This window comes from Somniosus microcephalus, chromosome 3 (genome assembly GCF_052327205.1).
Source record: "Somniosus microcephalus isolate GS21.2 chromosome 3, FLI_Smic_1.0, whole genome shotgun sequence".
In the NCBI taxonomy this organism is placed as follows: Eukaryota; Metazoa; Chordata; class Chondrichthyes; order Squaliformes; family Somniosidae; genus Somniosus; species Somniosus microcephalus.
The window spans coordinates 157753687-157778160 of NC_140989.1; the positions used below are offsets into that span (position 1 = coordinate 157753687).

Below are 24474 nucleotides of genomic sequence, written 5' to 3' on the forward strand. Positions count from 1 at the left end.
GACCTTTTAGAAAGAATGTCTTGCAGTTACGCTGTACTTCATGCTGCTCTCACAGGATGGTGTTTCTCTCATTTTTAACAAGACAGTAGTCAAACCTTTATTCACATCCCTGTTTTTTTTAAAGAAGTTTTCAGTTCCAGGCCTAGGTGTTAAATTATCTATTTTCCATTCTATTCACAAAGCACACATGAAGCAGCCAATACTGCTCATCCCTCACAATGGAGGCAAGATGAAAGACTTGCTCATCCATGCCTTTGTTACCTCTAAACTTTACTATTCCAACGCATTCCTGGCTGGCCTCCCACATTCTACCCTATGTAAACTTGAGGTGATCCAAGACTCAGCTGCCCGTGTTCTGGCTTGCGCCGGGTTCCGCTCGCTCATCGCCCCTATGCTCGCTGACTTATATTGGCTCCCGGTTAAGCAACACCTCGATTTCGAGATTCTCATCCTTGTTTTTGGGTCCCTCCATGGCCTCACCCCTCCCTATCTCTGTAATCTCCTTCAGTCCCACGGCCACCCGAGATGTCTGCGCTCCTCTAATTCTGCCCTCTTGAGCGTCCCTGATTGTGATCGCGTGCCATTGGTGGCTGTGCCTTTTGTTGCCTGGACCTCTCCGCCTCTCTATGTCTCCTTCCTCGTTGAGACGCTCCTTGAGGCCTACCTCTTTGGCCAGGCTTTTGGTTGCCTGCCCTGGTTTTTATTGTGTGGATTGGTGTCAAATTTTTGTCTTTTGATACTCCTGTGAAGCACCTTGGGACGCTTTTATTATGTTAAAGACGGTATGTAAATACATGTTGTTGTTGTTAATGCATTTATATCGCGCCTTTCTCAACCTCAGGACGTCCCAAAGCGCTTTACACCCAATTAAGCCTTTTTGCGGGGTATGGTAGCATAGTGGTTATGTTACTGGACTAGTAATCCACCACAGCAGCTGTGGAATTTAAATTCAATAATTAAATAAATCTGGAATTTAAAAAAAAAGCTAGTATCAGTAATGGTGACCATGAAACTACCGGATTGTCGTAAAAGCCCATCTGGCTCATTAATGTCCTTTAGGGAAGGAAATCTGCCATCCTTACCCGGTCTGGCCTATATATATCAGGAAAGGATGAACAGGCTGGGTCTCTTTTCTCTTGAAAAAAGAATGCTGAGGGGTGACCTAATAGAGATCTTTAAAATTATGAAAGGTTTTGATAGAGTGGATACAGAGAGAATGTTTCCACTTATGTGGAAGAGCATAACTAGAGGCCATCAATATAAGATAGTCACCAAGAAATCCAATAGAGAATTCAGAAGAAGCTTCTTTACCCAAAGAGTGGTGAGAATGTGGAACTCGCTACCACAGGGAGTGGTTGAAGTGAATAGTATAGATGCATTTAACAGAGGCTAGACAAACATATGAGGGAGAAGGGAATAGAGGGTTATGCTGATAGATTTAGATGAGGAAAGACGGGAGGAGGCTCGAGTGGAGCATAAACGCTGGCATGGACTGGTTGGGCTGAATGGCCTGGTTCTGTGCCGTATATTCTATGTAATCCTATGGTTGGTCCTGTTGCTGCTGCTGGTGTTGAGGCTCATCCTTGTCCAATTCTGAGGACCAAGGTGAGACAGTATAAATGGCACCCATGCTGATGTAATAGATGGCAGGTCAAGTAGAGATCAGAGAAGCAATCTGTCAGTGGTGTGATAGTAGCAATGAGGTGAGAGTGGCTTCCGAATTTGCAGAAAAGACTTGCAAACTGTAGACACCTAAATCTGTGCTCAAAATGCACTCAGCAAGAGCCTTTCCCTTAGGCAAGTAAGCAGGTGTCATGTGGCAGTATTTATTGTGCTTTCGATGCTCTGCAGTAATGACCTCGATCAATGGCCACTGAACCAACTTGACAGACTTGGTTTCTGAGCTGCGTGATTCCCCTGGTCATGCAGTTAAATTCCAAAGGTCTGGTTAAAAACACTGTTAAGGGTCTGACAACAAGGTATTAATGAGCTAAATTAGGTCGGCCGCCTCTGCCATTTGGGTCTGTGCCGCGCTGGCAAACATGCCCGAGTTAAAGGCACAAGGAGGCGGGATGACGGCAGCTTCTCAACGCGCTCCGTTTTTTAACAAATTTTACTCCCAACCTGCCTCCAATCCCGCACGCACAGCAGCATGAAAATTCCGGCCACAGAATATAGGAGCAGGGAGGTTATGCTAGAACTGTATAAAACACTAGTTAGGCCACAGCTAGAGTACTGTGTACAGTTCTGGTCACCACATTACAGGAAAGATGTGATTGTACTGGAGAGGGTACAGAGGAGAGTTATGAGGATGTTGCCAGAACTGGGGAATTTTAGCTAGGAGGAAAGATTGGATAGGCTGGGGTTGTTTTCTTTGGAACAGAAGAGGCTGAGGGGAGACTTGATTGAGGTGTATCAAATTATGAGGAGCCTAGATAGAGTGGATAGGAAGGACCTATTTCCCTTAGCACAGAGGTCAATAGCCAGGGGGCATAGATTTAAAGTAATTGGTCGAAGGATTAGAGAGGAGTTGAGAAGAACCTTTTTCACCCAGAGTGCGGTGGGGATTTGGAACGCACTACCTGCAAGGCTGGTGGAGGCAGAAACTCTCATTGCATTTAAAAAGTACTTGGATATGCATTTGAAGTGTCGTAACTTGCAAGGCTATGGACCAAGAGCTGGAAAATGGGATTAGGCTGGATACCTCTTTTGGCCTCCTTCTGTGCCGTAAACTTCTATGATTCTATGAAATCCAATAGGGAATTCAGGAGAAACTTTACCCAGAGAGTGGCAAGAATGTGGAATGCGCTACCACATGGAGTAGTTGAGGTGAATTTCATAGATATATTTAAGGGGAAGCTAGATAAGCACGAGGGAGAAAGGAATAGAAGGATATACTGATAAGGTTAGATGAAATAGGGTGGCACGAGGTTCATATGGAGCATAAATGCTGGCATAGACCAGTTGGGCTGAATGGCCTGTTTCTGTGCTATACACTCGATGTAACTCAACAGCCTATATTTTCCGGGGCCTATGACCCCATACGCACAGCGTACACGGTTGTTAGTGCCCCTCAAGTTCCGGGTTTCTGCATGCGATGCGCATGCGCGAAAACCTGGAACTTGCGATCTGTCATTTTTCAGCTTGACAGATCGTATGACTCTGAAAGAAATGGACAGTCACTGGCGCAGGATTGGGTGCTCAACTACTGCTCAGCAAATACCCACGAAACTCTTACGCCTGGTAAAAGCAGGCATAAGGCCTTTTACCAGTGTAAGGGTTTTAATAAGCATTAAAATAAATGTTTTTAAAATCATTTAAACATTCAAAAACCTTTAAAATTAGTTTAGATTATTTTTGGCCCCTTTAAAAATGTTTCATTTATTTTTCAAAAAATTAAACTTTTGTTTTAAATGTTTAATTAAATTGTATTTGAATTCATTTTTAACATGATTTATTTTTATTTAAGTGGGGTGAAAGTGTGTTTTTTATGTGATTCCTCTTTTGCTCATGGGGATTCCATACGTAAATGGAATCCCCATAGGCATAAACCTTTCTGATTGGTTGGGCTGGCCCATGTGATCCCAGGGACGCTTGCGAATCACACGCGCCCTGGGATACGTGGGCCTTTACACAGGCGACGCCTGCAGGCCCAGGACCGCAAGAGTCCGAAGATACGGAGGCAGCAGGTAGCTGCATACTTTTCTTGCGGATCGGAGGCATTCGCTCGCAGGAACCCTTTGACAGCAATTTCCAGCCCAATATATGTAGAGTTAAATTCTAAAAGAGGATTACAGACAGTAATTCTGTCTCGGGGTTCAGACACCAATAAACTGCGCAAGCTTTGACATCATCTAAAGATCTTGATTGAATTGCTACCTTGTAGTCAATACCCATCCATCCATAATTCTCAGTGCAGAGTATTAGTATTCAAGTAACTCAGCCATCATAATTAACGCTCCCCATAGGTGAGATTTATATGTTGCGCTGACCTGAATGAAATGTTAACAACTCCTGGCTTGGCGAACTCTTTAGAGCTTTAAATGCAAACAATTATTGAAACATTAGATTTTTTTCCAGAAAGATTCTGTTTTTACATTATTTCTATACTTTAATGGAAGTAATACAGCTGCCACCAGAATTGCTAACTGTAGGTATTTACACGTAAGTATACAAGTAAAGACTCAGACTTATTGGATATTCCGATCAGCTGGCTAAAGTTAAAGTTCTGTTCTTGTTACCAACTTTGACCACAAAACTGTAAGCATTATGTATGTCTTTTTCGTTCACAGGTCTCAGGATTTTTTGCCCTATATTTTTAATCTTTATCCAGTAAGTGAATCTTAAATAATCTTCATTGTAACCAATATTGTACATTATACAGAAAAATATGTAGGTCAACATGTTGTAAACCAAAGGTTCTGATGATTTACTAGACCACAAGAACGAAGCTCAGGTAGTCCTGAGAATATCAACATTGAATTACAGCTGGTAATTACATGCTGACAACCACTATTTTATACAGTGGGCTTCATGCTATAGAAGCGTATTGTACCACAATATAAATTTTAGATCAATTTCTTATTATGCCCTCTTTCCCCTCAATTGCTTGCTAAGGGGGGAGATGGGGGGGTGGCAGAGGTGGTAGTTAATAGAGGCTGCACTGGCACACTGAAGGTTGCCTGAGGAAGAGAGTGTTTGAAGACCAGGACCTCAAACCCGGCACTAAGCTCATGGTCTACAGAGCAGCAGTGATACCCACCCTGCTGTATGCCTCAGAGACATGGACCATGTACAGCAGGCACCTCAAAGCACTGGAGAGGTACCACCAACGCTGCCTCCGCAAGATCCTGCAAATCCATTGGCAGGATAGGCGCACCAACGTCAGTGTTCTTGCTCAGGCCAACATCCCCAGCATCGAAGCTTTGACCATGCTCAATCAGCTCCGATGGACGGGTCACATTGTCCGCATGCCCGATACGAGACTCCCAAAACAAGCGCTCTACTCGGGGCTCCGGCACAGCAAGAGAGCCCCAGGTGGGCAGAGGAATCGCTTCAAGGACACCCTCAAAGCCTCCTTGAAAAAGTGTAACATCCTCACCGAAACCTGGTAAACCCTGGCCCAAGACCGCACAAAGTGGAGGAGATGCATCCGGGAAGGCGCTGAACACCTCGAGTCTCTTCGCCGGGAGCAAGCGGAAGCCAAGCGCAGGCAGCGCAAGGAGCGCACGTCAACCCCAACCACCCACCCCTTCAACCACCGTCTGCCCACCTGTGACAGAGACTGTAGGTCCCGCATTGGACTCATCAGTCACCTGCGAACTCATTTTTAATGTGGAATCAAGTCATCCTCAGTTCCGAGGGACTGCCTTAGAAGAAGAAGAAGAAGAAGGAGTTAATAGAGTAACTGAGGTGTTGCCTGCAGAATTTTCTTCTGCCCATAACTAGGCATAATGACTAATTCTGTTTTTAAACAGCAGTGCTGCTCTGGTTGATAGCATGGTCCTGGGGCTGACTCTCCAATTTTCCCTCAGAATTTTGTAATACTAGGGTATTATAACATCTTATTGAATAAATTCATGCCCTGTCTGGAAACTGTTTGGCAGAAGCGAGATTTAGTGGCATGGTGAGTGTATTGGCGGAAAACACATGGGTTGTCCCTAGATTGCAATATCCTAACTGCAGTAAAAGGGTGGTACAATGATTGTGTATGGTTTAACAGGGCTATGTGTTAGTGTGCCTAGGTGCTGTCCCAGTGAAATGTCTTTCATAGTTTCTTATTGAATAATTTAAATACAATACATGCAAGGTGCACAATTACTCAACATTAAATGTGAACTAAAAATTTGTACTAATCTTAGAATGACGTGATATATTAGTTCCATTAGGATGGACAATACAATGACAGTCCATCTGCTCTCTCACTCATTCAGACTGCCACTTTGTCATGCTTCTTCACACCATTAAACATATTAGTTAAATTCCCACTGCTATAGTCTCTGCAAAAATAATTATTTTAAGAATACTTTAATTGTATGTTATACATACAAATGAGGTGCTTAAACTGCTCAAATATTACTCCCAGAGTTTATGATGTTCTCTGAATCCTTTAGTGTGTTGGATTTTTTTTAACTATTAGTTGCTTATTATTTTGTGTTTTTGCCACAAATGATTATAGGACAGAGACTATTGTGTTATCACTGTACCTCATGTGGTCCCAGAGTTTCCTTTGCTGAAGGATTTTATCCGTGCTGCGCCCTACAGCAAGACCACGATACCTCAAGAGCTGTACATCACTCATCGCAAAGGTTTGCTAAAGTAAGGAATCTTCTAAACCAATTTACTGTACTTACTAGCTTTTTGAAAAAGTACTGATTATTGATGTGCCGAAGAAAATGGAATCTTTAGTACTATGGAACAAGGTATTTTTTCATCAATCCTTCCTGCCCCTCCCAGATGCTGCATTGTTAAAAGCAAGGGATTTGTATTACAGTACACTACTTTATTGGTTCAACTTCCGCAATTTCTGTTGAAGCTTTCTGCAAGACAACTACCTGGAATACCTTCACCAAACATTAACTCGGGATGAAAAAACACTTTGATGCAAGATAGCCTGAACGTTTAGATCTTCAGGGACCCCAGCATTAGTCCCTGTAGTATTCTGTACTAATCCTACTGCTATCTAGAGTTAGAATGAATGAGAAAGAATGTTAGAATACTTACCATAGGTATAGTTTGCATCCATTTTTAAATCTCCCATCCATTCTGTGCCTGACGTCTCTGACATGGTGCTGCTGTTTGAACTCTTGTGTGTTACATTTCTTGTGGTCGCCGTCATCTCCTTTGGTCAAATAATTAGGTTATTAAGCCTTAAATACAACAGAGTAGTGGCCTGAGCAAAATTACTGAGAAAAGAAGCAAATTTCTTTAAACAACGGTATTGTGGCAGAGCCACTGAGGGACTCTGAACAACTGTACATAATTCCCTTTAACGATGTGTTAGCTACAGACTAAATCTGTACCATTGTATATACAGTTTGCATGTACAGTGCGTGGTCCCTTTAAGAGCGCGGGCAAACGCGATGACGTCATGCCGCTAATCACGTGATCACCCAAACGCGGGGAAAACGTGATGACGTCATGACGCCATCCACGGGACCGCCCAGGCAGTCCTCGTGGAGCCTCCGACCTCTTAAGTCCTGTATTCATAGTTCTCTTGCATCAATCTGTTTAAACTCGTTAGTTTGACATTAAAAACCTTTTTGATTGATTGCCTGCGTCGAACTCAATCTCTAGATAGGAATTTGACCATTCCTACAGTATCGCTAGGTGAATAATTTTTTCTCCTATAAATTATTGCAAATCCTAACCATACCAATAGATATTCTGTGGTGTTGGTGGATAGGCCGGGACCTGGAGTGCAGTTTCTGATGTTTATTGACGTCCTGATACAGCTGGACTGTGAATGCAATAATACAGCAAATTTACAGAAGTAATACATTTTTGACCAACAAAATAAAAATATCAGGCACCTAACTGATACTGAAAGATACAGAGCATAACAGACCTGTAATAATATTTACCTACCACTTTATAAAACTTTCTTAAGTTGTAGTTATGACTTGAACTCACTTCATATGCTTTTTCTCATGCCCAACACAAAAGTTCACCTCTGCAGATAATCCTTCACTCCCTGTGAACGAAAATGTGATCTTATGCGTGAGGTAATTTGGGATAGCATGTTTCTAGGCAAACAATGAATCTTTTTAACCATTAAAATATGCACTGGAAATAGTATGGGATCACTGCTGATATTTTCAACTTGTTTATGCCAATATTTATTCTCCACAAGAGCCTCCTCCCACCATATTTCATCTCACACTATCAGCATATCCTTCTATTCCTTTCTCCCTCATGTACTTATCTAGCTTCCCCTTAAATGCAATTCGCCATCTATGCTATTCGCCTCAACTACTCCATGTGGTAGCAAGTTCCACATTCTAACCACTCTCTAAATAAAGAAGTTTCTCCTGAATTCCTTATTGGATTTGTTAGTGATTATCTTACATTTATGTCCCCTAGTTTTGGACTGCCCCACAAATGAAAACATCTTCTCTACATCTACTGCATCTAATCCACTTCATAATTTTAAAGACCTCTATTAGGTCACCCTTCAGCCTCTCTTTTCTAGAGAAAAGAGCCCCAGCCTGTTCAGTCTTTCCTGATAGTTATAACCTCTCAGTCTTGGTATCATCTTTGTAAATCTTTTTTGCACCTTCTCCAGTGCCACGATATCCTATGGCCTAGAAATTCAGTTGTTTGCGCCAGCCGCTAGCGCCTTAGGAGGAGGAGATGTGGGGCGCTAAGCGGCTAGTGCCCGGGCGCAGCGCGATCTGCGCGTCTTGCCAACTTCAGTTAAGATTTAGCGGCGGCGCAAAGCCTTTGCGCGCGCTCAGCTGCGCGCTCAGATCCTGACGTCATTTCATCGTGCAACGCCCTTTGTGCGCCCCAAACCGGAAATTCAGTGGCACCGGCCTATTGTGCGCCTGGCGCCCCTAGCGACTGGTAGAGGGGAACGGTTCCCAGTCGCTGCGGGGCGCGGGGGGCGCAAATTAAAGGGCACTCCTCCTGCAGTAGAAATGGCAGCCATTTTGCAACACTCCTTCTTTGAGAGAGACGGATCTTTGGAGAGAGACAAAGGTAGAGAGCTTTCTGGTTTGGCTCAACACTCGCACAGGTACTTGTGGCTTCAGGCCACAGCTTTGCACTTGTCTTTAACTTCAGAGCCATAGCATTGATTGGAAACATATAATGGGGGCTGCAATGGGTGGAAACGTTGGGCTTCTCCATTGCATTCAAAGGGCTCAGAGACGCCGTGAGAGAGTGCCAGTCATGGCCAGATGGAGAAGGGGCAACAGGCGTCGGCAAAGGAGGCCTTACCCACCTAGGGTATACCGCCAGCAGTTCTCATATCTGAACATGTCTGACGAGCAGTGTGTTCGGAGGCTGCGATTCCGAAGGGCGGTGGTCACTGAGATCTGCCACCTGCTTCGCGGAGATCTGCAGCCGCAGCTGAGGAGCAGGACGTCTCTGTCGGTGGCAGTGAAGGTGACGATGTCTCTCAACTTCTATGCCACCAGCTCCTTCCAATCCGCTACTGGGGACATTTCCAACATCTCCCAGTTTGCGGTACATTGCTGCATCCGCCAGGTGACCAATGCCCTTTTCAGAAGGAGACGTCAGTTCATCTCCTTCTCCATGGCCGTTGACAAGCAGCAACAGCGTGCAATGGGCTTTGCAGCATTAGCGGGCTTCCCCATGGTGCAGGGCGCCATTGACTGCACGCATGTGGCTTTGCGGGCACCTCTAGAGAATGCCGAGGATTACTGCAACCGGAAGGGCTACCATTCGCTCAACGTGCAGTTGGTGTGTGACCACAGGCAGCTCATCCTAGCTGTCAATGCCCGCTTTCCAGGCAGCAGCCACGATGCCTTCATCCTGCGCCAGACTTCTGTGGCAGACATGTTCCAGGCCCAGCCTTACCCACGAGGATGGCTTCTCGGGGACAAAGGCTATCCTTTGTGCACCTGGCTGATGACCCCGCTCCGTGCGCCCAGCACCCTTGCTGAAGAGGGATACAATGACAGCTATCAAGCAACCAGGAACATCATTGAGCAAACAATCGGCGTCCTGAAGCAACGGTTCCGCTGTCTGGATCGTTCCGGAGGAGCCCTACAGTACTCGCCTGAGCGAGTCTCCCATTTCGTTGTCGTGTGCTGCATGCTGCACAACCTGGCTATCCGCAGGACTCAGCCACTGCCACCAGACATTGGAGGACCACCAGAGGAGGAGGAGGAGGACCAGCACAGGAGGGAGGCAGAAAGTGCAAGGGCCGCCCGTCGGTGGCTTATTGCACGTCGGTTCTAGGCCCCCTCTCAGGGAATGGCTTGTGCCAATGGAACAAGATGAATGTAGCTGCTCCACATGCCCTCAGCCGAGTAGGGCAACCAGGACTTCCAAAAGAAAGCATGGACAGTGCGATTTAAGAACATTTATTACTTTGATACCTCTGTGCCCTTCCCACATAACAAACTAATGGAGAGAAGCCCCCCCCAAAAACACAAATAGACCAGTCTCGGCCTTTACAGAAACACAAATACACCAGTATCGGCCTTTCCAAAAAAACAAATACACCAGAATCGGCCTTTACAAGTGAAACAAAACATTTGGCCACACCTTCTACTTTTTCCCCTGCGAGGGTGATGCGTTTCGCATCCGTGACAGGCCCCTGCCCACCCTGCAGCTCCTCCTCAATGGGACCCGAGTGGCTGCAGCAAGGCTGGGGGAAGGCTGCTGAGGGTCAGATGGCGAGACGGCAGATGCCCTTGGGGGTCGGCCTGGACCAGCTCTGGGCCTGGAGGGGCCGGCTGCTGACTGCTCCAACTCTGCTTGGGCGGCAGCAGTCTGTCCAGCGGCTGGTGGCAGCTGCAATGGAGGAGTGGCAGTTTTGGCTGCAGGAATGCTGCCAACCTGACAGATCACAGGTACTCCCTGGTCGCCTGAGACATTGGCACTCGCACGGGCCAGCACTGCAGCATGCGCAGCAATCTGCTGAAGCACAGACTGCTGGGCTGCTGCGGCGCGGCGAGTGCCCTGGCGATGCCTGGCCGATCCAGCGAGGGTGGCAGCAGTTAGTGCCCGTGTGACCCTGGTCTGTGTCCGCATGACACCAGCCAGTGAATGCACGGCACGACTGAGCACTTGGCTAGAAGCCGCCTGTGCTGCCGCGAAGTCCTGCAGACTCCTGTCCTGTGCTGCACTGAATTGTTGCAGACTCCTGGCCTGTGCTGCCCCGAATTCCTGCACACTCCTTGCCAGTGACTCTATGGAGTCAGGCATCCTTGCCACTGCAGCCATGAGCTCAGTGTGCCTGCGCTCAGCCTGGGCGGCCATTTCCGCTAGGAGCCGCTCCTCCTCTGCGCTCACCGTAGCAGGACTGGAGGCCGCACTCACCCTCCGGGGAGAAGGCCGCCGAGCTTCCCCACCCCTCCCGCGTTGCTGCAGCCCGCTGGGCCCCGGAGCTTCACTCTCCTCCGACCCTTCCCCCCTGCTCCCCTCCAGGGAAGACGTGTCCCCATCATCTCCATGGGCTGCCTCGGCTGAGGGTGGCACTGATGGTCCAGCTTCCTCTTCCTCTTCCTCCTTCTCACCCTCCGATTCACTCACAGTGCCAGCTTGAGGGCCCGCCTCCTCACCTGGCGATTCACCATCTGAAAGCAGGGAGGCACAAGAGTTGCTTTAGAGTGAGGACAGGGCGGCAGCGAGGGAGGCATGAGTGCTGCTATGCACTGCATTGGTCCGACAGTGGCAAAGGATGCTGTTCTGAGGCGCAAATGGAAAGAGAGAGGTCAAAAAGGTGATGCCCTTACCATTGGGGCCCACAACAGGGTCGGCATCTCCACTGGCGACGGGGCCAATCAGCCGGCCTGACGTAATGAGTTCCACACGCTGCTCCAGGTCGGAGAGCTGTTTGAGGTCAGGATGGCCTCCCCCGGTCTCACGCTGCTGCCTTTGGTTGTGCGCCACCTTGCCCTGCAAGAGAAAGGACGGCCTCTAAGTAGTGTGAAGCCCTGATCTTGTCTGCACTGCCTCCCATGGTGGAATAGCCCTGACAGTGTGAAGCCCTGATCTTGTCTGCACTGCCTCCCATGGTGGAATAGCCCTGACAGTGTGAAGCCCTGATCTTGTCTGCACTGCCTCCCATGGTGGAATAGCCCTGACAGTGTGTAAAGTCCTGAATGTGCAAGTGATTTTCATGACAGTCCCATAGCTGCTGGATGAGGGCTGGGCATTAGGGCTTTCAGGTCCCTTTGCCCATAAACTGAGGTGCACATGCAGGGATGAGGAGGACACTGGAAAGGGTACTTACCCTGACAACCCGAGTGAGGTCGTTGAACTTTTTCCGGCATTGCACAGGAGTCCTGGCAACCACGCTGTTGGAGGTCACCCTGTTTGACACCTCCCTCCAGGCTTTCCGATAGGCGCTGGGCAGCGGCCTCCTGCCACCTTCAGGGAACAGAACATGGTGCCTGCGTTTCACTGCGCCAACCAGCACCCTCAGGTCACCATCGCTGAAGCGCTGCGCTCTCTCCCTGGCCTTCTCCATTGTCCTGGGCGTTGTACAGATCAAGCAGCAGTGGTCAGGCCTTGCTTCAGGGCTGCAGTGTGCAGGGCGTGGCAGCCAAACAAATCCACCCTCCCCCTTTAAGAGCTCACCGGCGCCAGAGTGTCTGCCTTCAATCAGCAACTCGCCGCACCTGCGCTGCGCCCGCCCTCGGTGGGATCGCCCCGGGCCGCCGGCTTAGCGCCTAATGATAGTCGTGCATCGCCTGTTTTAGTGCAGCAGCAACCTCTTGGGGCGATGCAACTGAATATCGGCGAAGGTGGCGCTAAGTTGCGCCGGGCGCAAACTTTAGCGGCCGCCCGGCTGTAGCGCCCCAAACGTGGCTATACTGAATTTCTAGGCCTATGTGTCAGCCGTGGCTCAGTTGATAGCACTCTCACCTGTGAATCAGAAGGTTATGGGTTCAAGTCCCGCTCGAGAGACTTGAGCACAAAAATCTAGGCTGACTGAGGGAGTGCTGCATTGTTGAAGGTGCTGTCTTTTGATGTTAAACCGAGACCCCGTCTGCCATCTCAGGTGGATGTAAAAGATTCCACAGCACTATTTCAAAGAAGAGCAGGGGCGTTATCCCCGGTGTCCTGGCCAATATTTATCCCTCAATCAGCATCACTAAAAATCAGATTATCTGGTCATTATCACATTGCTGTTTGTGGGACCTTGCTGTGCGCAAATTGGGTGCCACGTTTCCTACATTACAACAGTGACTACACTTCAAAAGTACTTCATTGGCTGTAAAGCACTTTGGGATGTCCTGAGGTTGTGAAAGGTGCTATATAAATGCAAGTCATTCTTTTGTAATATGGAGAACTGTGTACAGTGTGGTCTAACCAAGGTTCTATACAAGCTGAACATAACATCTCTGTTTTTCACTGCAGTGGTTTGTTTGCATTTGTTATGGCCTTGTTAACCTGCAATGCTACTTTTAATGATTTGTGAATCTATGGCCTCAGTATTAACCATCCCACAATGGGTGGGAGAGGGTCAGGAGGGCGTTGGGGGTGTAAATATGGCGATTGTACCCCCAACACACCATACACGGATATCGTGGCATGTGACTGTCCCGCCATGGAGAAGGAGGACACTTTATTGACATATTTAAATTGGGTTCCCAAGTGCAATTGAGAGCCCAATTTAAAATTCACTGCTGCTGCACGTGCTTCCCAGGGGTCGGGAAAACTAGTAGTTAAAGGGAAGTGGGAACTGCTAGCTCCAAAAGGTAAGTGCCTTTTCCAGCACTCCTTGTGAGTCAGGATGAGCAGGAGTGCTCCCCCCTGGCCCCTCAAGGAAGTCTTCAGCCTACCACTTGCCGATCGCAACCTCTCTCTCCCTCCAAAACTGATGGCCTCTACCTCCCACCAGCTCCAATGACCTCTCCCTCCCCTGCACTGCTGCGATAGCCTCTCTCCTCCCCTGCATTGCCGTGATGGCCTCTCTCCTCCCCCCGCCGTGATGGCCTCTCTCCTCCCCTGCACTGCCATGATGGCCTCTCTCCTCCCCCCGCCGTGATGGCCTCTCTCCTCCCCTGCATTGCCGTGATGGCCTCTCTCCTCCCCCCGCCGTGATGGCCTCTCTCCTCCCCTGCACTGCCATGATGGCCTCTCTCCTCTCCCCGCCGAGATGGCCTCTCTCCTCCCCCCACCGTGATGGCCTCTCTTCTCCTTGCCATGATGGCCTCTCTCCTCCCCCCGCCGTGATGGCCTCTCTCCTCCCCCAGCCGTGATGACCTCTCTCCTCCCCCCCGCCGTGATGGCCTCTCTCCTCCCCCCGCTGTGATGGCCTCTCCTCCTTGCCATGATGGCCTCTCTCCTCCCCCAGCCGTGATGGCCTCTCTCCTCCCCCAGCCGTGATGGCCTCTCTCCTCCCCCCCGCCGTGATGGCCTCTCTCCTCCCCCCGCTGTGATGGCCTCTCCTCCTTGCCATGATGGCCTCTCTCCTCCCCCAGCCGTGATGGCCTCTCTCCTCCCCCCGCCGTGATGGCCTCTCTCCTCCCCCCGCCGTGATGGCCTCTCTCCTCTTTGCCATGATGGCCTCTCTCCTCCCCCCGCCGTGATGGCCTCTCTCCTCCCCCAGCCGTGATGGCCTCTCTCCTCCTTGCCGTGATGGCCTCTCTCCTCTCCCCGCCGTGATGGCCTCTCTCCTCCCCTGCACTGCCATGATGGCCTCGCTCCTCTCCCCGCCGTGATGGCCTCTCTCCTCCCCCCGCCATGATGGCCTCTCTCCTCCCCCCGCCGTGATGGCCTCTCTCCTCCCCCCGCCGTGATGGCCTCTCTCCTCCCCCCGCCGTGATGGCCTCTCTCCTCCATCCGCCGTGATGGCCTCTCTCCTCCCCCCGCCATGATGGCCTCTCTCCTCCATCCGCCGTGATGGCCTCTCTCCTCCCCCCGCCGTGATGGCCTCTCTCCTCCACCCGCTGTGATGGCCTCTCTCCTCTCCCCGCCGTGATGGCCTCTCTCCTCCCCCCGCCGTGATGGCCTCTCTCCTCCCCCCGCTGTGATGGCCTCTCTCCTCCCCTGCACTGCCATGATGGCCTCTCTCCTCCCCCCGCCGTGATGGCCTCTCTCCTCCCCCAGCCGTGATGGCCTCTCTCCTCCCCCCGCCGTGATGGCCTCTCTCCTCCCCTGCACTGCCATGATGGCCTCTCTCCTCTCCCCGCCGTGATGGCCTCTCTCCTCTCCCCGCCGTGATGGCCTCTCTCTCCTCCCCCCGTCGTGATGGCCTCTCTCCTCCCCCCGCCGTGATGGCCTCTCTCCTCTCCCCGCCGTGATGATCTCTCTCCTCCCCCCGCCGTGATGGCCTCTCTCCTCCCCCTGCCGTGATGGCCTCTCTCCTCCCCCCGCCGTGATGGCCTCTCTCCTCCCCCCGCCGTGATGGCCTCTCCCCGCCGTGATGGCCTCTCTCCTCCCCCGTCATGATGGCCTCTCCCCGCCGTGATGGCCTCTCTCTCCTCCCCCTGCCGTGATGGCCTCTCCCCGCTGTGATGGCCTCTCCCCGCCGTGATAGCCTCTCTCCTCCCCCCGCCGTGATGGCCTCTCTCTCCTCCCCCCGCCGTGATGGCCTCTCTCCTCTCCCCGCCGTGATGGCCTCTCTCCTCCCCCCGCTGTGATGGCCTCTCCCCGCCGTGATGGCCTCTCTCTCCTCCCCCCGCTGTGATGGCCTCTCTCTCCTCCCCCCGCCGTGATGGCCTCTCTCCTCTCCCCGCCGTGATGATCTCTCTCCTCCCCCCGCCGTGATGGCCTCTCTCCTCTCCCCGCCGTGATGGCCTCTCTCCTCCCCCCGCTGTGATGGCCTCTCCCCGCCGTGATGGCCTCTCTCTCCTCCCCCCGCTGTGATGGCCTCTCTCTCCTCCCCCCGCCGTGATGGCCTCTCTCCTCTCCCCGCCGTGATGATCTCTCTCCTCTCCCCGCCGTGATGGCCTCTCCCCGCCGTGATGGCCTCTCTCTCCTCCCCCCGCTGTGATGGCCTCGTTCTTCTCCCTGCTGTGATAACCCCTCTCTTCTCCCTGCCTCAATGGACTCTCTCTTTCTCCCAACCACGATGGACTCTCATCCCCCGCCACAAACGCGCCTCTCTTCCCTTCTTCCCTTTGCTGCGATCGCCTCTCTCTTCCCCTAACTGCGATCACCTCTCTCTCTCCACCCTGCCACAGTCGTTGACCTTCCTCCCTCCCAAGGGTCAAAAGCTGCAGCCTCCTGCTGCTGGTTTTCCCTCCCTCCCAGCCGCCAGCCAGGCTGTTAATTTAGCTTGCTGCCGTGCAGGAAATGGAACAAAAAATGATAATGAGGTCCTGCCGTTAAGTTTGGCAAGATATCCATGTTCCCAGCCTTATCGGGTTTTTCGGCCTCCCCTGCACCCTCCGAGCCTCCTTGTAAATATCGGGGCCTGTATCTCCAGATGACTTTGCTCCTCTACCCCATTTAGACTCTTATTTTCCAAAGTGTATGTGGCCTTCTTATTCCTCCTACCACAATGCACCTCCTCACACTTACCTATATTGAAATGTATTTACCATTTACATGCCCATTCTGCAAGTTTATTAACGTCTTCTTGTATTTTGTCGCAGTTTTCTTCAGTATTAACTGTACCCCCCAATTTGGTATCATCTGCAAATTTTGAAATTGCATTTCTGATACCTGAATCCAGATCATTTATGTAAATGGTGAACAACAGTGATCCCAGCACCGATCTCTGGAACACCACTTCCCACCTTTCACCAGTCTGAGTAAATACCTTTAACCCCTATTCTCTGTTTTGTAGCCAGTTTGCTATCAATTCTGTTACTTGTCGCTTAACTCCACATGCTCTGACCATAGTTATGAGCCTAGTATGTGGTACCTTCTCGAAGGCCTTTTGAAAATTCAAGTACCTTATATCTACTATATTACCCATATCTACACTTTCTGTTACTTCAAAGAACTCAATAAGGTTGGGAAAACCTCTTTTGCAATCCGTGTTGACTATCCTTTATTATATTATATGTGTCACATCTCAAACGTGTCCTCTGGCTTGTGCAGGAGAGAAGTAAAACATCAAGGACTTAGGCGGAAGAGGAGGCAACTGTATCAGGACTCAAACATTTCATTGTTCTACCAGAAGAGCAATATTACATTAATAATTTAGATATTTACATTGCTTCAATTCATAAATACAAGGGGGAGGTCTTATACTGTTGCGGTAATATGTTTGTCTTTCCTTTTACAGGTTTTTGCATCTTAATCAATAAACCCTTATAGATTTTAAACTGTTTTCACCCCAGATCCTTTGTGGTACGACTTGCAACATACAGTGACACTAAAGGGATTGAAAGTCTTGTCCAAAGCCTTGATCTGCAGCACAGTGTTTTAGTCAACTTAATTATTTATAATCGGTGTCGCAGAGACTCAGTGAGTATTTGATCAATTTGGGTTATGTTGTTGAAAGCATAATTTGTTGACTGTTTAATCTGTTAATTATAAACATTTTGATGTATTTATCTGAAACATATAAGATTCTTAAGGGGCTTGACAGGGTTAATGCTGGGAAAATGTTTCCCCTGGCTGGGGAATCTATAACATGGGGTCACAGTCACAGAATAAGGGGTAGGCCATTTAGGACTGAGATGAGAAGGAATTTCTTCACTCAAAGGGTTGTGAATCTTTGGAATTCTCTACCCCAGAGAGCTGTGGATGCTCAGCCATTGTGTATATTCAAGACCGAGGTTGATAAATTTTTGGAAACAAAGGGAATTAAGGGATATGGGGATAGTGCGGGAAGGTGGAGTTGAGGTAGAAGATCAGCCATGATCTTGTTGAATGGCGGAGCAGGCTTGAAGAAACAAATGGCCTACTCCAGCTCCTATTTCTTATGTTATGTTCTTACGTAAAGAAATGAAAGACTTACATTTATACAGTTGAGTGTAACTATATTGAAGAATGGTGGAGATGGTCACCCCTTTCCACTCAGTGACCACTTCAATCAATTTCAGGTCTGGTGCAACATGCATATGGAGATGGACTCCCTTTTATATTCCAAACAAAGCGCTTCAATCTCAATATCAGAAAAGTGACCTTCAGGATGATAGTGTGCTTGTGCTAACTGGGAGCTGTGATAGTTCTGCAAGTAATTATTCTATTTGCAATCCTTGAACATTTTACTAGGAAAGAGACCAGGAGCTAAAAATTCAGGTGTTTAATGCCACCGGTTACAGCCATGATATGATGAACAAATGGCGGCCACCGCTCTTCCGCCAGCTGGTGGCGGGTCCCGTGGTGGCCACCATTTTGCGAGGGCCGGCAGCACTGCCAATAAAAGCGATCACTGAAGGGATTTAAATTAATGAGATTGTGATGTCAGTGAGTGTGCAAAGCTCACTTGACGCCCGATTTGCAGCATTGGATTTCGCCTTTCAACTCACTGGCATGCCTTAACAACGACAGGCAGAGCAAGCTTTCAAGAGCAAGAAGGAGGCTCCTGCAGCGGTATTTAATGGGATCATGAGCAATCAGTTACACCTGACATGGTTATGCAGTTTGACTGGCTCTGTGCTACTTTCTGCAACTCCACCAGCTTTATTAACTTCTTTCAAGGTTCTAAGGTAACAGGGAGTGTTGTTGCAGGAGCAGAACGCCTTCATTTTTTTTTTAAGGCTTCTGCTCACAACTTGCTCACAGTCATGGGGACTGTACTGGCGTCAACTTTGCTCTCCGGGATCTTCAGCAGAGGCCACGAGGAAGACGGGAACATGAGCGCAGAGGGAGGAAGAGGAGGGCGATGAGGGCTATCAACAGGAGGCCTTACCCACCTAGGGTCTTCCGAGAGCACTTCTCCTACGTCCACTTAAGCGAGGAAGAGTGTATTAGGAGGCTTCGCTTCACCAAGGAGGTGGTCACAGAACTCTGCCACCTCCTGCAACCAGACCTGCAGCCCGAGAGCACAGCGAACACGGCTCTCCCAGTGGCAGTCAAGGTCACTATGGCCCTCAATTTCTTCGCCAGCGGATCCTTCAAGTCTGCAGCAGGAGGCATGTCAATGCCTGCTTTGCCAGGACAGTGGGCATTCCCATGGTGCACGGCGCCATCGACTGCACCCATGTGGCTTTGCGGGCGTGTATAACAATCCTGAGATCTTACGTAATCACAAAGGCTACCACTCACTTAATGTGCAGTTGTTGTGCGACCACGCCCAGCGTTTCCTGATGGTCAATGCCCGCTATCCTGGCAGCAGCCATGATGTCTTCATCCTGCGTCAGTCCGGTGTGCCAGCAATCTTCCAGCCACCCCAGCAAACTCGAGGGTGGCTGCTCGGAGACGAGGGCTATCCTCTCTCCATCTGGCTCATGACTCCCCTCCGCAACCCCACCACTCGTGCCCAGCACTCATAATGAAAATCATGCTTCCACCAGGAACATCATCGAGCAGACCATCGGGCTACTGAAGCAACATTCCGCTGCCTTGATTGCTCGGGAGGAGCCCTCCAGTACTCGGCGGAGCGGGTGTCAATTTTGTGGTGGTCTGCTGCATGCTTCACAACTTGGCCATCATGAGGGCGCAGCTCTTGCCACCAGGAATTGCACCACCACCTCAGAGGGAGGAGGCAGACAGCCAATTGTCCTTTTGGATGGGCTATCCGTGAATGACTAATCAGACTCTGATTCAATGAATGAAACCGCAGATCCCCGTTGCTCACCACATCCCCATCATTCTATCCCTGTCTCACGGAACATTACAGCGTCTTCCTGGGCACAAAGCTGAAATGAGAGACACCACAAAAGATTCCAAACAAAATTAATAAATTTATCACAAATCAATTCACACATATTTACATGAAAAATATTATCTTATCATCCTTCTGCAATCCCGTAGTGCCTGTCTTTCCTAATTCAGTGCTCCTACGAAGTGCTCCCCTAGTGGCTGCAGCATGGCTAGTGGAAGGCTGCTGAGTTTCTGTGCAGGAGACTTCAGGTGGCCTTGCAGGATGACCTCGAGCAGCTCTGGCCCTAGAAGGCCCGGCTGTAGACTGCACCACCTCGGCATGGGCGGCAGCAGAGTGGGCTGACTGGCTGACAGACAGGGGCAAGGGCAATGGCAGAGTGGTAGAAGTGGGAACAGGAATACTGTCATCTTGAGAGAGGCCAGCACAGATTGCTGGCCTGCTGCGACACCCTACAAGCCCCAGTCAACAGTGGTAACCTCAGCCACGATGGCACTAGTCAGAGCTTGGGTGGCTTCAAACTGAGACTGCATGACAGCGTTGAGCTTGGATGGCATCATTTCCAGGCTGGAAATCTTGGGATCCATGCTCTGTGCAGAGCCCTGTGCAATGTCGGCAGCAGACTCCTCCACGCTCCTTAACATTACCAAGATACTCTCTGGCAGGTTTGCCATTGCACCCATCAATTTGGTGTGCATGACCATCACCCTTCTTCTGAAGGCCATCCCATCACGATCCTCATCTGAGTCATGTGCAGCAGAACTCATGCGTGAACTTGCCCTTCAAGGAGCTGGCCCCAGAGCTGCCCTTTCCCCTAGCCTTGCTACAGGCCATTCGTGCCCAGTGCCTCGCCATCAAGTTCATTCCTTCCTATTACAAATTATGTGTCTGCTCTAGATATTCTCTCTGGTTTAGCATCATCAGTCTCTCCTGTAAGTGGACTCTGCACACCTTGTGATCGGTAATTTACCGTTACTGCCTTGTATCTAGTCCTATGATAGCATGAAAACCCCTTGTTATGTGAACTGGATACTGTAATCTTTCACATTTCGCACATGCGTTTCTCCTATCTTCCAGATGTCAGCTGATGAACTCTAGTGAGATGAGGCCAATTATAAACCAACGGACTGATTTATTTTACATATATCAAAATCTTTCATTTATTAGTCATACAAATATTGGAGATGGGAAAATAGGCTATGGGTAGGGCAGTTGAAGGCAGAAGATCATGTGATGAAACCTCCAGGCAAACGTCCAACCAGAGTTGGCAACCCTAGGCCAAATAGTCAAAAATTTCAAAACAATGACCCCATCACAGATTGTGAAATTTATCATCATCCTGGACTCCACCCAACCCACTGAATCCCTTGAAATTCAACTAATCACAATTAAAACCTCTAAGAAAATAAAGCTCTAATATTTCCATGAATCTGCTCCCCCCCTCAAAAAAATAACTGTGGGCTATGAATCCAACTTTATAATCTGCACTATTCAAATCAGTTGCAGTCCACAGATGATTTCTCTATGGACCCTTGTTCACCGGAACAATTATGTTCATGTGTAACTAACTATTTAATCATCTATATCAACCTTGCACTGCAGCTTTGAGTCGTGTTCTTAATCAGATAAGTATCCAGCACTTTTTAAATGAGTTGATTGAGACAACATTTTGCTGTGTCTGTTCTACATCTCAATTCCATCATTGGGGGAGGGGGAAGAGTGATTTTTTTCTGGTTTCTTGTTTTGCTAGAGTCTTGACAAATTTGTAATAGGGGTTTCTAGTTTTACAATCATGGTCTAAATTAAACAGTGTGGCGACACGCCACCATTGGACATAATCCGCTCACGGCGGCACGGACAGTTTACGCAGGCGCACTGCCGGCAGCAGCCGCCCCCAGCCGGGGGCCCTTTCCTCCGGCAACTTGTTTCCCACAGGGACAGGCTGCCGGGAGCACTTCCTGTCTGGGGAGTATTTAAGTGGTTGCGCGGGCTTTTCAAGCTCTCTCTTTGCCATGATGTAGATTAAAGCAGTTGTGTTTCACCAACTCTGGTCTCGACTCCCACGTTTGCCGCGGTATCTCAACACTGGTGACCCCGACGCTCAGGACGAATCCTAAGCTAGCATGGCGGATACAAACGCAATCACGGTTAAACTACCGGACTTTTGGGAGAACCTGGCCGAGGCCTGGTTCGTTCAAGCCGAGTCCAGATTCCGGCTGAGAAGTATTACAGTCGACGCCACGAAGTATGACGACCTCGTCGCCTCTCTCACCTACGCCACAGTTCCCAAGGTTTGGGCAGCGCTGCAGGAGCCACCAGAGGAAGGCAAGTACGAACATCTGAAGGCCGCGCTTCTTAAAAAATTTCAGGCGCCCTCTTACCAGCGCAACTGCCAACTCCTCGACCTCCCAGGCCTTGGTGACGCTTCACCGTCGGACCTGCTTTCCCACATGCTGTCCCTCTCGGACGACAAAAACCCCGGCGCCCTCTTTCGCACGCTTTTCATTCGGCAGCTCCCCGCCAGCATCCGCCCGCTTATTGTGGAGTCTGGCTCCATGGACCTGAACGAGATAGCCGAAAAGGCCGACCGGCTGCTCTCCGCGCAGACCGCCCGCGACGTCGCGCCCGACCTCGCGGCAACGACCACGCGGTCTCCCCGGCCCACTAGGCCCGACCGCCCTTCCACTCCGGGTCACTGCTACTACCACACCCGTTTTGGCACTAGGGCCCAACGCTGCACGCCACCGTGCACTTTCAAACCCCCCCCCCCCCGCACCGGCCCCCACGATGGCCGCGGGGCAAAAGGGGCCCCTACTGTATGTCACCGACGACAGCACCAACCGCCGATTTCTGTGCGACACAGGAGCCCAGCACAGCATCACCCCCGCCTCCGCCCTCGAAATCCAACGCGGCGCACGGGGTATCACGCTGGCCGCAGCCAATGGCTCTGACATCCGCACATACGGCACCCGCATGGTCACGCTCGACCTCGCAGGCCGCCGCTACCGCTGGGAGTTCCTCACAGCCAAGGTCCTCTGCCCACTCCTCGGCGCCGACTTCCTACGCGCCCACGGCCTCCTTGTCGACATTCCGAGGCACCGCCTCGTCGACATCAACACTATGGCCCCCATCCCTGGCGCATTCACCCCGGCCCGTTCGGCCGGCCTGACGACCTACTGCCTCGCCAGAGCCACGGACGACTACTCGGCATTTCTAGCCGAGTTTCCCGCCCTCACCAACCCGACTTTTTCGGCCAAAGCCGCCAAACACGGTGTGGAGCACTATATCCCCACCACCGGCCCCCCGGTCTCTGCCCACGCCCGCAGACTCAACCCGGCCAAGCTGGAAATCGCGCGGGCCGAGTTCACCACCATGGAGCAACTCGGCATCATCCGCCGCTCCAGCAGCCCTTGGACCTCGCCCCTCCACATCGCCCCCAAGCCCAGCACCCGCTGGCGCCCCTGCGGGGACTACCGCCGCCTCAACGACGCCACCACCCCTGACCGATACCCGGTGCCGCACATTCAGGACTTCTCGGCCCGACTGGCCGGACGAACCGTCTTTTCCAAGGTCGACCTGGTGCGCGGTTACCACCAAGTCCCCGTACACCCCGTGGACATCCCCAAAACGGCCGTCATCACCCCATTTGGTCTGTTCGAGTTCCTGAGAATGCCCTTCGGCCTCAAGAATGCAGCCCAGGCTTTCCAGCGCCTTATGGACTCAGTCCTCCGGGACCTGAACTTCCTATTCGTCTATCTAGACGACATTCTCGTGGCCAGCTCCTCCCAACAGGAACACCTCGAACACCTTCGCATCCTGTTCGGGCGCCTAGCCCAACACGGGCTCATCCTCAGCCCGGCGAAGTGCCAATTCGGCCTAGCCGAGATCGATTTTCTCGGCCACCACATCACCCCTGCTTGGGCCGTCCCCCTGCCCAACAAGGTGCAGGCCGTCCAGCAATTCCCCCGCCCCAAAACCATCAAGGGCCTCCAGGAGTTCCTCGGGATGGTGAACTTCTACAACAGGTTCATCCCCAGAGCAGCAGCCCTCATGAAGCCCCTATACGACTCCCTCTGAGGTAAATCCGGCAAGATGGCCGTAGCCTGGACCACTGACACGTCAGCCGCCTTCGACGCCACCAAAAACGCGCTCGCCGACGCCACCCTGCTCGCGCACCCGAGGGCCGATGCCCGGGTCGCGCTCACCACCGACGCCTCCGACCACGCGGTCGGAGCCGTGTTCGAGCAGTGGGTCAATGGCGCGTGGCAGCCACTTGCCTTCTACAGCCACCAACTGCGCCCCCCGGAGGTCAAATACTCTACTTTCGACCACGAGCTCCTCGCGCTCCACCTGTCGGTCCGCCATTTCAGGTTCCTCCTGGAGGGCCGTCCCTTTACCGCGTACGTGGACCACAAGCCGCTCACATACGCGATGGCCAAGCACACCGAACCCTGGTCCACTAGGCAGCAACGCCAGCTCGCGGCCATGTCCGAGTTTACCACGGACATCCAGCACGTCTCCGGTAGAGACAACATTGTCGCTGACTGCCTTTCCCGTCCCGCCATCTGTGCGAATCACCTCGCGGTCGACTACGCGCAACTAGCAGCGGCCCAGCTCACGGACCCAGACCTCCTCTCGGCGGCCACCAGCCTGCCAGGGCTACGCCTAGCCAAGGTCGCGCACGGGCCCGAAGCCACGGCAGTCACTTGCGACGTCTCACTCGGCCAACCCAGGCCGGTCGTCCCTGCAACCTGGCGCCGCCGCATCTTCGACGCGCTCCACGGGCTCTCCCATCCGGGTTCCCGCGCATCCGTCAAACTCCTCTCCCAGCACTTCGTCTGGTGCGGCCTCAGCAAAGATTTTCGGACTTGGGCCACCTCCTGCCTCGCCTGCCAACGGGCTAAGGTACAGCTGCACACAAAAGCACCCCTGGGAGACTTCGAGGTACCCAGCCGCCGCTTCGACCACGTACACGTCGACATCGTCGGTCCTCTGTCGTCGTCGCAAGGCCAAACTTATCTCCTCACGATGGTCAACCGCTACACACGCTGGCCTGAGGCAGTGCCGCTGACCTCCACCACCACAGCCGACATCGCCAGGGCGTT

The 24474-nt window shown here is 51.2% G+C and overlaps 1 protein-coding gene across 11 annotated transcripts in view; it reads left to right on the plus strand.

Moving 5' to 3' along the window:
- Positions 1-24474, plus strand: part of cfap61 (cilia and flagella associated protein 61) — a 383529-nt gene that overhangs the window by 115955 nt on the left and 243100 nt on the right. For all 11 annotated transcript variants that reach the window (XM_085981775.1, XM_085981777.1, XM_085981776.1 and 8 more), the window contains 3 exons: positions 4293-4332; positions 6179-6318; positions 16938-17064. In XM_085981775.1, coding sequence (XP_085837901.1) covers positions 4293-4332; positions 6179-6318; positions 16938-17064 — 307 coding nt within the window. The remainder of the gene's footprint in view (positions 1-4292; positions 4333-6178; positions 6319-16937; positions 17065-24474) is intronic.